This window comes from Kryptolebias marmoratus, linkage group LG3 (genome assembly GCF_001649575.2).
Source record: "Kryptolebias marmoratus isolate JLee-2015 linkage group LG3, ASM164957v2, whole genome shotgun sequence".
In the NCBI taxonomy this organism is placed as follows: Eukaryota; Metazoa; Chordata; class Actinopteri; order Cyprinodontiformes; family Rivulidae; genus Kryptolebias; species Kryptolebias marmoratus.
Window position 1 is genome coordinate 3,823,385 of NC_051432.1, and position 14,913 is coordinate 3,838,297.

At 41.5% G+C, this 14,913-nt stretch overlaps 1 protein-coding gene across 1 annotated transcript in view; it reads left to right on the forward strand.

The window, feature by feature from the left end:
• The window catches only part of ubn2a (ubinuclein 2a), a 34,144-nt gene that overhangs the window by 13,872 nt on the left and 5,359 nt on the right, over window positions 1-14,913 (forward strand). The window contains 11 exon segments of the mRNA XM_017437898.3: window positions 3,579-3,649; window positions 3,963-4,092; window positions 6,392-6,498; window positions 6,903-7,013; window positions 7,450-7,593; window positions 9,724-9,774; window positions 9,848-9,890; window positions 11,317-12,373; window positions 12,485-12,879; window positions 12,959-13,166; window positions 14,177-14,245. Of these exon segments, the coding sequence (XP_017293387.1) occupies window positions 3,579-3,649; window positions 3,963-4,092; window positions 6,392-6,498; window positions 6,903-7,013; window positions 7,450-7,593; window positions 9,724-9,774; window positions 9,848-9,890; window positions 11,317-12,373; window positions 12,485-12,879; window positions 12,959-13,166; window positions 14,177-14,245 (2,386 nt within the window).

Below are 14,913 nucleotides of genomic sequence, written 5' to 3' on the forward strand. Positions count from 1 at the left end.
GTTATGAAATATTTACATGAATCATTGATACAATTATGATAGAAACGACAGAAACGATAGAGACGATAGAAGAAAATATATCACAATAGACACTTTTCTATCGTCCCCATGATATGTATCGTTATATCGCCCAGCACTACAGACAGGGTTGACTCCAATAGTTAAAGGTAAGGTTTTAAGTAAAGGTGTTGTGCAACGTGTTGTGCTAAAAGTATGTGCTGGAGATGATGCTCAGCCACTAACACACCAAATTTTAGCTCAACATCTGTAAAATTCACAGCTGATTGTTGTGTTTAGGAACACTTTGCTGTGGCAGCCATCTTAAATCTGATTAACCCCAAAAGTTAACTAGAAGCGCTCGGAGAGTGCAAACCTCCGCCAAGACCATAAGGTCATTAAAACAAAATTGTAGGATCTGGATCACCATCAAAATTTAATCGCTTGTTTTTTGTGACAACCCGACATTTCCTGAAAATGTAATCAAAATCTAATTATTAGTTTTTAAGTATTCACACAAACCCACACTACTGGAACCATAACCTGCTTGGTGGCGGTAATCATTTGTAGATGTCAACCCGACGATCACTATCTGAAAGTTAGTTTATTAAAAATCCATTCAGTGAGCTGTAAGACAAACAAACAAACACACAAAAACAGCCAAAAACATTATTGCTCTACCTTCGCCTTTTGGTAGCATAATTTAAATAAAACATTGTTGTTTCTGGTTTAATTTCAGATTTAAAATGAGGCACAGTATATGAACGTAAAACATTTTTTTATTTGCCTAACTTTCATTTTAAACTCTTAGTGCGGTATGGACTTGAGTTATTTTTTTCCTTGCTGGTGGTTCTTGCAGGCTTGTAAAGACATGGTGATATTGAGCATTATCCTTTGAAACTGCAAGTGGAGCTCGACTTGATAAATATTTAACGAGAAAACAAACAATCACAAAAGAGTTTTACTTAAATAACATTTCATCAGCAAAGATGTTTGTGTAGTTGGTCAGACTTCACTTTTTGTTTCTTGGGAATCTGCTTAGAATGTGACATAAAACTTGACTTTTTAAACAAATTTTGGATGATCAGGCAAATGTGTTCTCACTTTCTCATGTGAAGTAGTATCACCACTATAGATGGAGATCTGAGGATTCCTCACAACATATCATGGTCAGGTTACGCCCGAAAATCGATTATTTGCTTGTTTTGGTTTTAGTTCATCGTCTCGTCTATTTAAACAGAATTTTAAATAGAAAACAGAGGAAATTGGAAGCTGTTTACAGATGGTAGGATTTGTGGTGAACATTTTATCCACAATACGTTGGTTACTTGAGTGATTAAAAATTCATAATGAGCCTGTAGACCTTCAGGAAAACAACTCAAATTTAAAAGAGTTGATCAGGTCATATGAATAAATAAATACACACTTAAGTTCGATTACACATGTAGCACAACTTGAGTATGACCACACACAGACACACAATCGACTCACCTTTTCCACGACAGGGAGAGGAGTCTTGTTTGGCACCATCCATACAACTGTGTATGTTACTCATCCTTGTGTTTGCTGCTTATTAGCTCATCAGGGGCCTTGATATTTGTAAATGCTGGTCAATTCGTACCTGCACCAAATCATTTACCACTTTGATCTCTGGGTATGAAATAGTAAAGGTTGAGTACAGTGTTTTGAGCCAGTTGAATATGAAATGATTGCTATTTTGCATCCATGCACTTACCATATGCACGTCCTTGCAACCCTACATGCACCAGCTCCATGTGACCCTGCAGAATTATTCTATGCTTTATAGAATAAAGCAGGTCGCTAGGCTGCATTTGACGCAGCCAGTTTTTGAAAATCACAGCCTATTTTGTGTTCTCGGCTTGCAAAACTGCATTCTTGGCCGTGCACATTATTTTGATGCCCAACTCTCCACCTAAGCTCGCTTTGTAGCTACCTAATCTGCTTGTGTACACTTTAAAATGAAAACAGGCAGATTTGGATCAGTTTTTTTTATATTATTTATCATCAATGTTGTCTTTGTACCTGGTCATTTGCCTTGAGTGTTTTCTGTTAGAGGAGGGCAGGTGTGAAAATGCGTCTGTAATGCTCTCGAGGTGGGTTGGAGATGCCCACGATGACTCGGACTATTTTGAGAGAAAATTTGTCACACACGTTTTTTGAACAAGTTCAGGATTGCTTGTCAGTTGCAGGACATTCTGGAGATGTTAACTAGTCACAGTCCAGTGAGATACAGTATTTCTTTAGCAGCTCTGTGATGTGATGTGTATAGGTACGGGTCCTGTATGGTTCTTCTACAATCACACGTGTGTTAATGTATCAAAACCTCTCATTGCCTTCCAAATGTTGCGTTTAGATGTCCCAAAGTGTTTACCTGAGAATAACATCTATAAAACAACTCTGTGTGCTCATACTATACACACTTCCCATAGCAGCACACAACACACTGTGATCTTTTGTCTTCCAGCGTGGAAGAATAAACCTTCTCTACATCACCACTGAACAGGCTCTGTAGTAAAAACAATAGCTACTAAAATTACATATTTGGTGTCTCAAAGTACTTGGAAGTGAGAACCATTGTTTTGTTTATTTGGTCTGCAATGTATACATATGTATGCTGATCCTTTCCAACTTGTTTTAAATGATCCATTGACTTCACTGATTTAGTTTTTTTTTTTGTTTGGTCTCCTGTGAAATGGCAAATCTACTCCCACTGTGGGCTTCGCAGATATAAGTGTTTTTAGACTTTTATATTTAGATCACTGGGCAGCAATACTCCTTTACTATCTTTATTATAAAAGACAGCTAATTAAACAGCATGTTCTGATCACCTTAACTAAAATAAGGTCACTTTCAGGTTAACCTGTGATCAAATTAAGCTGTGTGATGTGTCCCAGCTGCATGATGAAGCTTCCATTAGGCCTCAAACTAGATTGCGTGAATGTATCAAACTGTTGATTTCACCTATGCAGAGTGAAGGATTGTGGGTGTTTATTGAAGCCAGACAAACCTGCATAAAGCTAACAATGATGAAGTAATGTGATTGGGTTAAAGTTGGTAGTAGCTGAGAGGAAACCAGTAACAACCAAATTTATCACAAGCTGGAAAAGGAATTAAAAGGCAAAGAGGCATGAGAGGAAAACACATTTCAGTGGACAGTCCTAAGATCTTGAACTCCTTGACTTCATTACAAAGCAGATCTTTGTTACTTAAGATGTCTTCTGTTTGTAAAGCTTCAGGACAAAAGGCACCAACACACCCAGGAGCAGCCCACACACATACTCCTGGACTTTAGGGAGAGGCCTTAAAGAGACAGCAGTTTCAGTAAATAGTGTTTCAGACAGGAGGTGAAGAAAAGATGCTTCAGCTGTTTACAGCAGAGTATAGTTTTTAACCGCAGTCCTGTCAAAGCACCATTTTCCACCATACATCTTTAATGGCTTGTGATTAAATTCTGAGTCTTGGGAAGCATTTGTCACGTTTTTAAGTATTCACCATCGCAGATAAGTGTGTGCTTGTAAAAAAAACAGTGCTGTATGCTGACTCGACCTTTTCTTCCTCAGGCTTCGCGGCAGTTTGATCAGGAGGGCAGGAAGAAATTTTTCACCCTGGACATGAATAACATTCTCCTGGAGTGAGTAGGACGGCTTTTAAATCACTGTCAGGCAAATTGCAACTCACTCTCCTCCTCCTTTTATCAGGCTTTCTCATTCATTTTCAGACGATTTCCCCAGCCACCACTCCTGCTGTCTTTAAGTGTTTTGTTTTCTCTCTGTCTCCTATTGTCTGTGGTAATGACATATTACGCATTTCTATTCACCCAGCTCTCATTCCTCTGCCACTTCCCACTGTTCTCGCCCATCCACCACTTCAATCTCCCATCTCTGTCTTTTATTCTGCTTCCTTTTTGTCTTTTTTTTTTTCTAACCGCCTTGACTTTCTGTCAGTATTGAGCTGCAGGTCCAGGAGCAGCCTCCCGAGGTGCGCTCAGGCATCTATTCGCACATGGAAGCATTTGTACCGTGCAACAAAGAGGCCCTCCTCAAGCGCCTCAAAAAGCTCAGCCTCAACATCCAGGTGAGCAAGGCTTATCTGTGGAGGAAGTGCTAAGTCCCCTGACATTTACTGATCCCGAATATGATTAGAAAACAATCTTTCATGCTGCAGCCTTTCTGATTGCTTTGTGCTATCTAAAAGCCAAAGAGAGGAAAGTCTGTTGCTCCTACATGAACATTTTGAACTTTTATTTACAACAAACAGAACAATAAATCTGTCCATGGTGCAGGCTTGGCACGGGTCGGTATGAGAGTCCGATGGTAGGATAACCTTGAGAAAAAATACAGCGGTATCATGGTATTAAAACAAGAGTTTACAAATGCATCACATGAATAATTAGCTTTTATTTAAAAGCAAAAATGTGATTATTTTTGCTGTCTAAATATTATCACATATGTCACTCTGTTTAAATGTCTGCTTTTCCTTCATTCAATACAACTTTTAAACCATTTTATAATCAGCTTTTTTTTGTCACCAGTCAACTGGCTTTTTTACTTATATTTATTTACAGTTTATTTATAACTCTATTGAGCGCAGTAGTACTTCTCTGATGTTCTGCTCTCTGTGAAGTAACGTTGAGAGCCTGACAAGCTGCTGTTTGTTAATTAGCTGGTTATTAGCCGCCTCAGCGAGCATGCAGCAGGCTGTATGTATTTCACTGGCTAACATGCTAACTCTTGTAGCTTGTTGCAAACGTTTGTTTCAAAACAATGTTACCTTAAAAAGAGAGACTGGTGGAGCTCCTGTGGTGGATAAGCCATGACTGACTGGTTATCCTTTGGATAAAATGCTCAACCAGCAGACATCTTTTCTTAAATGAGCATAAATCATTGAAAAAAAGGAAAAGCATAAAGTTTGAAGTAATGTGTAAATTCCCTGTAAAGGACGGAAGGTCTGCTGTCCTCCTCTAACGGGATCTAGCTTCTCTTGGAAAGTTTGTCTTGAAAACAGCCTTGCCAGTATATCAGCAACATAATCAACGTGTTGCTCTCCTTCGGCCATTGTGGGTTAAAAAAGTTTTTAACCAGTAACAGTCCCTGGTGTGACTCTGTTGATCTGCATAGCGCTGCTGTGGCTCAAACTATTAAGTATCCATATCCAATCACAGGATGCGTAAATGTCACGTTCAGCGTGATGCCAGATAGAGGGCCTTACTGACACAACTCATGATCTGATTGGCTGTCGCAACTGTCTATCAACCGTATTTGTCCGTTCACTTACAGCACAGACACCCGCATTGTTGATTCTGAAGGCTCTGGCAGATTTCATACAACCTGGCAACATAAGATAGCTGAATTCTGATTGGATAAAAACTCTAACCTAAAAACAACAGCACTGGAAGGAGCATAATATGATATGAAGAGAATATGAATACTTTTAGATATCATGGGAAAGTAAATTAAAAATTAAATTAACCTTTATCATAATTATGATGATGATTTCTGGTTATGTTAGGCCAGCAGAGAAGGCCTTGATGGCCCTGACGGCCCACCACTGTTTAATTTTTATTTTGTTTTTTAATTATGTAAAGCACCTTGAAATGCCTTGCTGCTGAAATGTGCTATACAAATAAAATTTGATTGATTGATTGATTTAATTCTGTAAGCTCTCCTCTCTGACAGAAAACAGCTGAGGCAAATGTCCAGGCCTAAAAACCACTTTGATGATGAATAATAATTATTTAAAAAAACTGGTTCAAATCTACCTTTATCATCCATGTGGACATGGCTGCTAAGGTGGAGGCAAAGTGAGGCGAGTACGGTGTGGGGAGGAGGTGGGCAACAAAATAATGTGCGCGGGCAAAAATGTAATTTTAGGCTGGGATTTTCAAAGAGCGTCTGCTCATACGTATGGCTGGCTCACTGATCAGTGAGACTGAAACTGAGAATTTACTCATTTATTTCTAAAATTTCCCAGCAGTCACGGCCCAGTGAGATACTATCTTTACTGACACTGAAGGAAACTCCTAAACTGAATCTGTTGTGTTTTTTTAAAACATGTTGTTTTTTTTTCCCCCAATTTCTTTTCAATCCACGTTCACAGCTTCAGTTTTGTGCATGGATCCGTTTGGGCAGATGAGTGCAGAAAGGACTGCTGCTGAAAACAGCTTCCTAATGTCTTTTGTCACGCACCATTAGCATTGTTGACACTATGAATCAAAATTATTCATCCTTTACTCATTTTTTTACCCACCTTTTCTCTCCCCCCCCTCCCCCACTGATTCTCTTTCTACTTCTTTGTCTGTTTTTTTTTCCTTCCTTTGTTATTGTTTCCTTTTGCTATCCGTCCATCTCTGCCCGTCCCTCCATCTTTCTGTCAGGACGACCGTCTGCGAGCTCCTCTGCTGAAGCTGAAGTTGGCCGTGTGCAGCGTGATGCCAGAGCAGATCGCCAGATTTAACATGGACTGCATGGCCAAGGCTGCAAAGTGAGTCGGTCCTGCTTGGTTTGTAATCCACACCATCGGATCAGATTTGGTTAGAAAAAAGAATCACAATTAGCTTTTAAAGGTTTGGTTGTGATTACTTTTTTAAATTTTAGACAGGCGGGCGTCTACAGAGTTTTCTTTTATTACAACTAAACATTTAACCTGACAAAGACGTGGTGTTCTCGATGGATCATACACAACTATAAATATCACTGACAATACATTAGAAATAAAATTCTTGCAGCTGTCATCGACAAACAAAGAGTATTTCAGGAACGTCTCATGTGAAATCAGATTAACGTTCCTGTTCTTATTCAAGTCGGCTCTCAAACGAATTAGAGGCTCTGAAAGAGTTTATGTGAGCGTTTAAATCCTCGCTGCAGTGTTTGTTCTGTGTTTTACAGGCAGCAGACAGAAGAGGGCGATAAGAACGGCTCTGAAGAGGAGGACGAAGAAAGACCAGGGAAAAGAGTGGTGGGTCCTCGAAAGAAGTTTCTCTGGGACGACAAGCTCAGGTAGGAATCATACACCTCTGATCTGATACAATCATTGTTTTATTTTCTTTATTCGTTGTTCAGAGAACAAAGGGTCTCTTTTTAATCTACATGTTTTTCATTCCTCATATCAAAATCTAAGGATTAGCACTTTAACATTCTGAAGAAATGTGTAAGAATTACGTTTTTGACTGAAACATTTGCTAAAATTCTGAAATACAAAAATATGTTTCATATAAAATTTTGCCGTGTACATTTTTAAAGCCAAAATAGACCCTAAATCATTATTTTCTTGTTTAAAGACAAACAAATTTGTGTCTACATCCAGTGACAAATACATATTTTACAACGTCACAATGATTTGTGTCTTTCTGAGGCACGATGACGGCCTCAGTCTTTGTTTGTTTCGTACAAGCAGCCTAAGTTAGATGAAACTGAACGAAGTGCGTTTGTGCAGGAACCTGCTGTGTAACCTGGTGCGAGTGAAGCTGAGCTGCTATGAGATGGAGAAGCAGTGCTCTCTGTCTGTGGAGGAGTACCTCAAGGCCTTCTTAGAGAATGAGGTCAAACCACTGTGGCCCAAAGGCTGGATGCAGACCAGGTGCGTGTGTCCTTCTGTGTCCTTCTTGTTCTGTGGCCTTGACATAAAATCATCCTCCAGCTGTGGAACATTCTAGTGACGCTCTGTGAGAATCAATGAAACTTGCTAGCAGAACGGTTATCCATCCATTTTCTTTACCTGCTTTTTAGTGCAAGGTCACGGGGAGCTGGTGTCGATCTCCTGCAGTCACTGTGTGTGAGTGGGGGGGGACACCCTGGACAGAGTTTAAGTCCATCACAGGGACATTTAGAGACAAACAACCATCCACACTCTCACTCACACCTAGGGACAATTTAAGAGTTACCAATGAACCTAAGATGAATGTTTTTGGTCTGTGGGAGGAAACTGGAGTGTATGCACAGGGAGAACATGTAAACTCCACCCAGAAAGATCTCAAAATTATTTTACTTTGGGCGTCATTTAATCAACGGTACAAAAGTATTAACCTGCAGTTGAAGTAAATTTAGTCTCACTACATTTCTTGGAGTCAAACATTCATTTTGCCACAGATTGATACTTTTATTTTTTTGTGGAAATGAACAAAAGTATTGCAAGATTTAGGCTGAATTCTACTTGTTTATTAAAACCACGTTAACATTGTTATATATGTATGTTTTCAGTTTAAATATTTACACACAAAGTCTATAACAGTGTTTCTCAAAATTGCAGATGATTTGTAAACGTGATAATTTACATTGCATCATAAACTTAAATTGACTAAATATCACTTTCAGAATAACTAGTTCTGGAAAGTGTGTTTAAATAGTACTAAACCATTAGCTACATGCTTCCAGTTTGATTTAGTTTTAGTCTTTTTTTGTGTAAGTTTTATATTTAAAAGCACAATACGTCTTTGTTACATGAGCAGATGGTTGGACATATTTGAGACGGTTGGTGTTTCCAAGATTACAACGGGCTAAGACAACACTTGTAAAGGCAAAGATTGGTTCCTACACCTACATAACAAACTGTGATAAAGTGTGTTGGAGGAACTCATCATCTTGCCACAATGCAAGAATAATAAATGTTACTTTACTGTCCAAAAACGAGTAGTTGAGCTCCACTGAACAACATATTATGATTACTTAGTTGTACATTTTAATAAAGAGGCAGGTCAGGAAATACTCAAGGAAAAGTAAGAAATACAAATAAACGCACAAACAAAAGTAGATGCACAACAAAACAACAGGTTCTGCCTATTCAGTTTGTATTTTAAAATATTTTAAAAATATTTACCACCTTCTGAATTAATGCTCTACAGTAGCTCGTTTTGAGTTATGTGGTTTAAATTTGGTTTTAAAAATTGTTTGTGACCCGTTGCCAAAAGGCAAAGGTGGGCGATAAACAAAGCATTTGTCTGTCCTGTTAGCAAAATATGATGTCTCATCAGACAGATTTTATTGAACGAACATCTGAATGCATTTTGGAGTCGGCCTGATTCCAGATGGCCACCAGAGCTAATCAACCTTAACAAACACAAAAATGGCTCCAACTCTGTCAGGTTTACAGAAGTTTGCACAAACCAGGGGTGGTAGTAGCTGAAGTCATCCCCAACCTGCGCTCTGAGCGCTAACAGCTGGGATGATATCGCTCCTTATTTTAAAGGTTTAACCAAAGTAGCTATAAATGTATTTTTTTTTAACCATGAGATGATCCTAACTTAAAACTGTCATATTTATACTAAAGTTTTTAATTTATTTTTTACACTAAACACTTGGAAGTCCATCAGAGACGTAATAAAATGAGAAATTTATGATAATTCAGAGCTACTTCAGCTCAGTGTCGTTTGTTTATTTGTTGCTGTGTTTACTGTCTTGTGTTTTAAGTTTTTTATATAGTTATAAATGTGAGAAAACCATCATAGTTTATAATGCTTAAATAGTTTTATTTAAATTTGTACAGATTAATCAGGCTTGGCATTTAGATTGGAACAAAGTGAAGTATTTGTCTTTTTGTTTCTGTGTATATATTGAACACGTAGATGTCCCTTTCTTCTCTGTTGCAGCCGTTAAATCTTTGTATTTCTAACATTCATGACCACAGTGCCCTCCTGAGTCGAGAGATGTTCTTGATATTATTTCTCCTTTTTTGTCTGTTGTGTGTATCGCTGTGTGTCTCCGGGTTGTTCAGGATTCTGTTTAAGGAGAGCTTTGCCGTTCACGGTCACCTCACTGGAAATCTGTAAGCATCCATCATGACACATTTGTTTTTTATTGAAGTCGCACCATCTACTCACAGATTCCTCTTTGTTCAGAGTGAAGAGGAGGATGGTGCCTGGACCGAAGGCCAAAGCTAAGGTGAGTGGTGCTGGAACTTTGTGCTGTCACAAATTCCTTAATAGTAAGTTTTATAATAATTCTTCCTATTAAAAAAGTTTTTCTGTATTAATGTATGTCTAAATGAAACTGCTAAGCTGAAAGACCTGATGAAGTCCTGCTGTTCTTTTTTGTTGTTTTTGCACTGCCTGAACTGTGGTTGTTTGTTGTCCTTATAACCACGTTTATTGGGACTTTTTTTAGCTCCAGCTTCAGAGTAGAGGAATTTCTTGGCTCAATAGGGACTCAATAGATGTAAGGGGTTGCAGTTACCTCATACGTAAATGTACATTGATTGGCCTATCAAACTGAACGCCACCCCAGGATCTGCACTAATAAAACTGAATGTTGCTGAAGCAGAGCTACATAACGTTCACTCCTGTCTGCTGACGTGTTTCCTCTTTGAACCTGTGCAGCACAAAGCGACCGGTCTGTCGTATGAGCTCCTATAACTCCTCCTTCTGAAAGGAGACTTCTTCTAAACCATGGGTGGGCAATCCTGGTCCTGGAGAGCCACCATCCTGCAGGTTTTCCTTGTTTCCCTGCTCCAACACAGCTGATTCAGAGGTTAAATCACCTCTTCATGTTCTGCAGAAGCCTGTTAATCACCCATTGATTCAAATCAGGTGTGTTGGAGCAGAGAAACAAGTAAAACATGCAGGATGGTGGCCCTCCAGGACCAGGATTGGACACCACTGTTCTAAACTCTGTTTTAAAGTTTAAACCAAAGACCCACAACACACAGAGCTCCAGCTGTGGAGTCCTCCGTTAATGTTGGAGGTGAATGTCTTGTGTATAAATGATGTGGCTGAGTGTCGCAGCGTTCTCCTGTAGTTCTTTATAACGCTCCATAGTGGAGCTAGTGGCCTTAATAATCCTCAGTCCACACAGTTACTGTTTTTGTGAATACAGAATGCATGTGAATACTTTTATTGTTTCAGCTTAGCACCCATACAGGAAAAGGCCCCAAAATTGTTAAAAAAAATTTTTTTTAAGAAGTTGTCCAGAGTGGAAAACAATCCTGAAAGCCCACCCTTCACTTTCATGTAGATGAACAAAACACTCTGGTCTTTTAAAGACCACGATTCCTTAGCCACACCTCTGATTTACCCAAAGACTCGATGGTGTCCTCTGTTTTTTGTTGTTTATTTTTCACACTCAACCTGTGCTCCACATTCTCCACGCCTCGTTTCCTTCTGTGGCAGCGTTACAGCGCCACCTGCAGCCCTGACATAGTTGCTACAAAATGTTGGGTCGATTTCAGTGTTTCTGTGTGGATGAAGACATTTCTAGAACTGGTACTGTGTTTACGAGGATATATTGTTTTAGAAACGACAAGTAAAAACTTTACTTTGGAAAAAACTGTTTCTTGATGTTTAGGTTACTAATGACGTTTCCTGTTTCTCAGGAGGGTGTTTGGATCAACAAACCTCTCAACATGACCTCCACCTCATCTCTGCCCACCTCCACCTCTGCCCTGACCTCCAGCCGCCCCCCGCCTCCCTCCTCCTCCTCGCCCCCGGAGCCCATCTGCCTGTCAGACTCTCTGGATGAGGATTTGACCGCTCCCTCTCTGGACTCCATCTCTCACGCTCTGGCCCTCCTCAGCAATGCATCGAAGGGCCTGGGCCCCGCAGACAGCCCACTGTCGCCCCCGCCGCTGCAAATACCCACCTCTTCTCCTCCCCCCGTCGCCCTCCATTACCCCTCTGCCTCTCAGGTGTCTGTCTCCATTGCATCCGCACCTCAGCATCATTCCCTGTCGAAGGTGGAGGCCTCTCCCCCAGTCGCTGTGTCAGCTGGGAACCTGCCTGGAACAACACGAGCACTCCCCTCTTCTACCTCCTCTTCCTCATCTCCCGTTGTGACCTCCGTGGTCCGCGTGATCTCGTCAGGCGTGTCGTTGGCCTCCAGGACTGCAGATGGTCATTATGGTCAGATTAAAGGCACCATGGGCCAAAGCCCAACTCAGAGACACATTACCATGGCAACAACAGTGCACAGGCCTGCCTCTGTAATAGGCAAGATGCATCCTCACCCCTCTCCTTCGCCTCCAAAGCAGCGGCCTCCCCCCACAGCTTCCCCTTTGCTGCCCCCCCATCAGAAAGGTTTTGCCAGCCCAGTGGGCATACTGGGAACTATGGGAACCAGTCAAGGTCTGTCCAAGAGCAGTGCCAAATCTGTCAGCATCAGCAGCAACGGCAGCGCTGCCAACAGCCTCGTCACACCTTCCTCCTCCTCGTCATCGCAGCCCCGGTCCAACTCCGCCTCCCACCATGGCCTGCAGTCCTTCTGCCCCCCCTCCCCGGCAGCCTCCTCGCCGTCCCCCACCTCCCATAGCGTCTACTTCCTGTTTACCTGCCACGCCCATCTCTACCTGCTCCTGGTTTCATATTCACCTCACCTGTGCCCACTTCCCCTAATTACCCTCTGCCTTTAAAACCCGGTCGTTTCCTCCCCTCCCTGCTGGTTGGTTGTTGCTTCATGTGTCTGGTCCTGCCTCCTGCTTTGCTCAGGTTTGGAGTTTGTTACGTTTAGTTTTTCTGCCTCGTCAGCCTTTAGTTTCTTTTCTGAAGNCCCCTCCTCCTCCCCGTCCCCTTCATCCTCGCCCTCACACCAGCTTTCCCATCAGATGATCTCTAACCAGCAGCAGCAGCACCAGTACTCTCCCAAAACCCCCAAAACCTTTCGGGCCCCCTTCAGCGGGCAGGTGAAGCAGACGCAGGGCAGCTGCAGCTTCGCCGGCGCCCAAAAACCTCAGCCCGCCACAAGCAGCAGTAGCATCAACAGCAACTCCAACATCAAGGGAGTCGTTTTAGCAGACAAAACGCCCCCGTCCTCTACAACTTCAGTCCTAGCCAATCAGAGGCAGAGGGTGGTGGGCGGGGCCAATCAGGGCTCAAAGGCAGGAAATGGTTGGGCAGCTTCAAGCACTTTGACCTCATCAGCTACAACATCACACCTCCCACAGGTGGGTGTTCATACGAACCTAAAGATGTTGTTTTTTAAATGAAAGAAATTTCCTAACTTTGTTTTTCTTGACTTTTCAGGTGTCAAACGCAGGCTCCACCCTCCTGAGCAACCACTCCGCTCTCCCCCTGGGCTTCGGGATGTTAGGAGGTCTGGTGCCCGTCTCGCTACCCTTTCAGTTCCCCTCGTTGCTCAACTTCAGCGCTCCTGGAGCCCCGGGCGCAGCTGGATTGGGCTCAGCTCCCAGCTCCAACTCAGGATACCCGCTAGCACAGAGTGACCTAATGGGTGAGTGTCCCCACAGCTGAACGACGGGAAAGAAAAATACTTAAATACCATTTAAGTTCTTGTTTTGACGGGTAAAATGAAAGTAATCATAAAACAAGTTTTAGTTCAGTAGGTATAGTTATATTTGTTTCCCCATGTTTATTTATTTTTACACTCTATATAACTTTTTATTTTTGGCTTGTGAAGAAATCGTAAAATCCAAACTTAAATGTGGTTCTTTTCTCTGCTTCTTCATAAAGTTTTATTTAATTAAAACAGCAGAGGCATGACTTCTGACAGGAAGTTCTTATGTTTGGTATCAGATAAAAACAAAGAAGTGTCCAAACAAATCTTAATTCAGTGTTGTTCATATAACTGCAGTGCTACAAAATGTTTTATTTATTGTTCTAGTTATTTAAAATGATCTGTTTTTGTTAGGTTTGGTTGATAAATAACCAAATCTAACCTAATAAACACACATGTAGATTATTTGTAATTTTCCTAATGTATAGTTTGCAGTTTTGTATTAATTACAGTCACCTAACGAGCACTTTTAACAAGTTTCACGGATCGGCCTGGGTATGTTGCATTTTGTTACAGTGGAACTAGGAACAAATTTTGCTTTCATTTTTATTTTCATTTCTGTGGAAAAACATGCAACAAAGCTCGGCACAACTTGATTGATTGAACAAGTAGATGAATAAACCCAGCCTGGGCTGTTTTGGAAATGGTCACATTTACAGCACAGCGTTGGCCTTTTTAAAACTTATATGACATTTTTATGGCAATATGAGAATAATTAAAGTTGTTTAAGCCCAATGTAGGGATCTGAATGTTTTAAAAAAAGAGATGTGTTGACATTATTCTGTATCCTTCCTTCTGCAGCCGTCTGAAGTCTTTACAGCTCTCAGCTTTGATCCAACACTTTCTCTCGTTGCTCGTTTTAATGTGTTTTGGTCTTTTCCCCTGATTGTGGCGGTTGTTCCAGTCGTTCCTCTCATCTGTCCTCCCTTCCCTCCGTCTCTCCGCAGATCTGTATAAGAGCCTCCAGTCAGGGTCGCAGGCTGCCCTACCTCCTCACTTGCAGCTTGCTTTTTCAGGTAACCTGCATTCCACTTCCTGTTTATCCTGTTTATCCTCCTTCCTTCAGATGCAGTGATTAAATGTTAAGAACAAAAAACAGCAGAGAATAAATAATTGACTCCAGACTCAGGGCATTCTCGCCGTGTTGACACCCGGCAGTAAAGCGTGTCCTGAGTGACCACTTCCTCACAGACGGCTCAACCACTTTACCACCGACACGTTCAGTCACCTGTACGAGATCACGTCTCTGAGTCAGCTGCACTGATTTCAGTGAATACACAGATTTTGTCGAGCTCTGGTTTGTAAAGCCCCCTTCGCCCTGGATCATGACGCCGTTACACGACCCGTACAGCCTGTCAGAACGGGGCTGGACGGCAGCAGCTTTCACTGTGAAGGCAGCCAGAATGCTGTACTCACCAATTAGGGTTTGTCCTGTTCCAGAGACGCTCTCCTGCTCCCTCCTGCTCAGTACGTCAGCAGCACATTCTACATGCCAGGGGCGTCACTAGGTTTTAAGGACAAGGGGGGCTTAGCCCACAGGAGATGCACAGGATGTGAGCAACGTAGTGGGCGAGAACAAAATTTCTCAAACAGCTAACAAAACCTGAGTTGCTTTTCCACATTTTTGGACACATTTAACGGATACCTTACTGTGTAAACGTTTTAAGCAACCAATTATATTTTT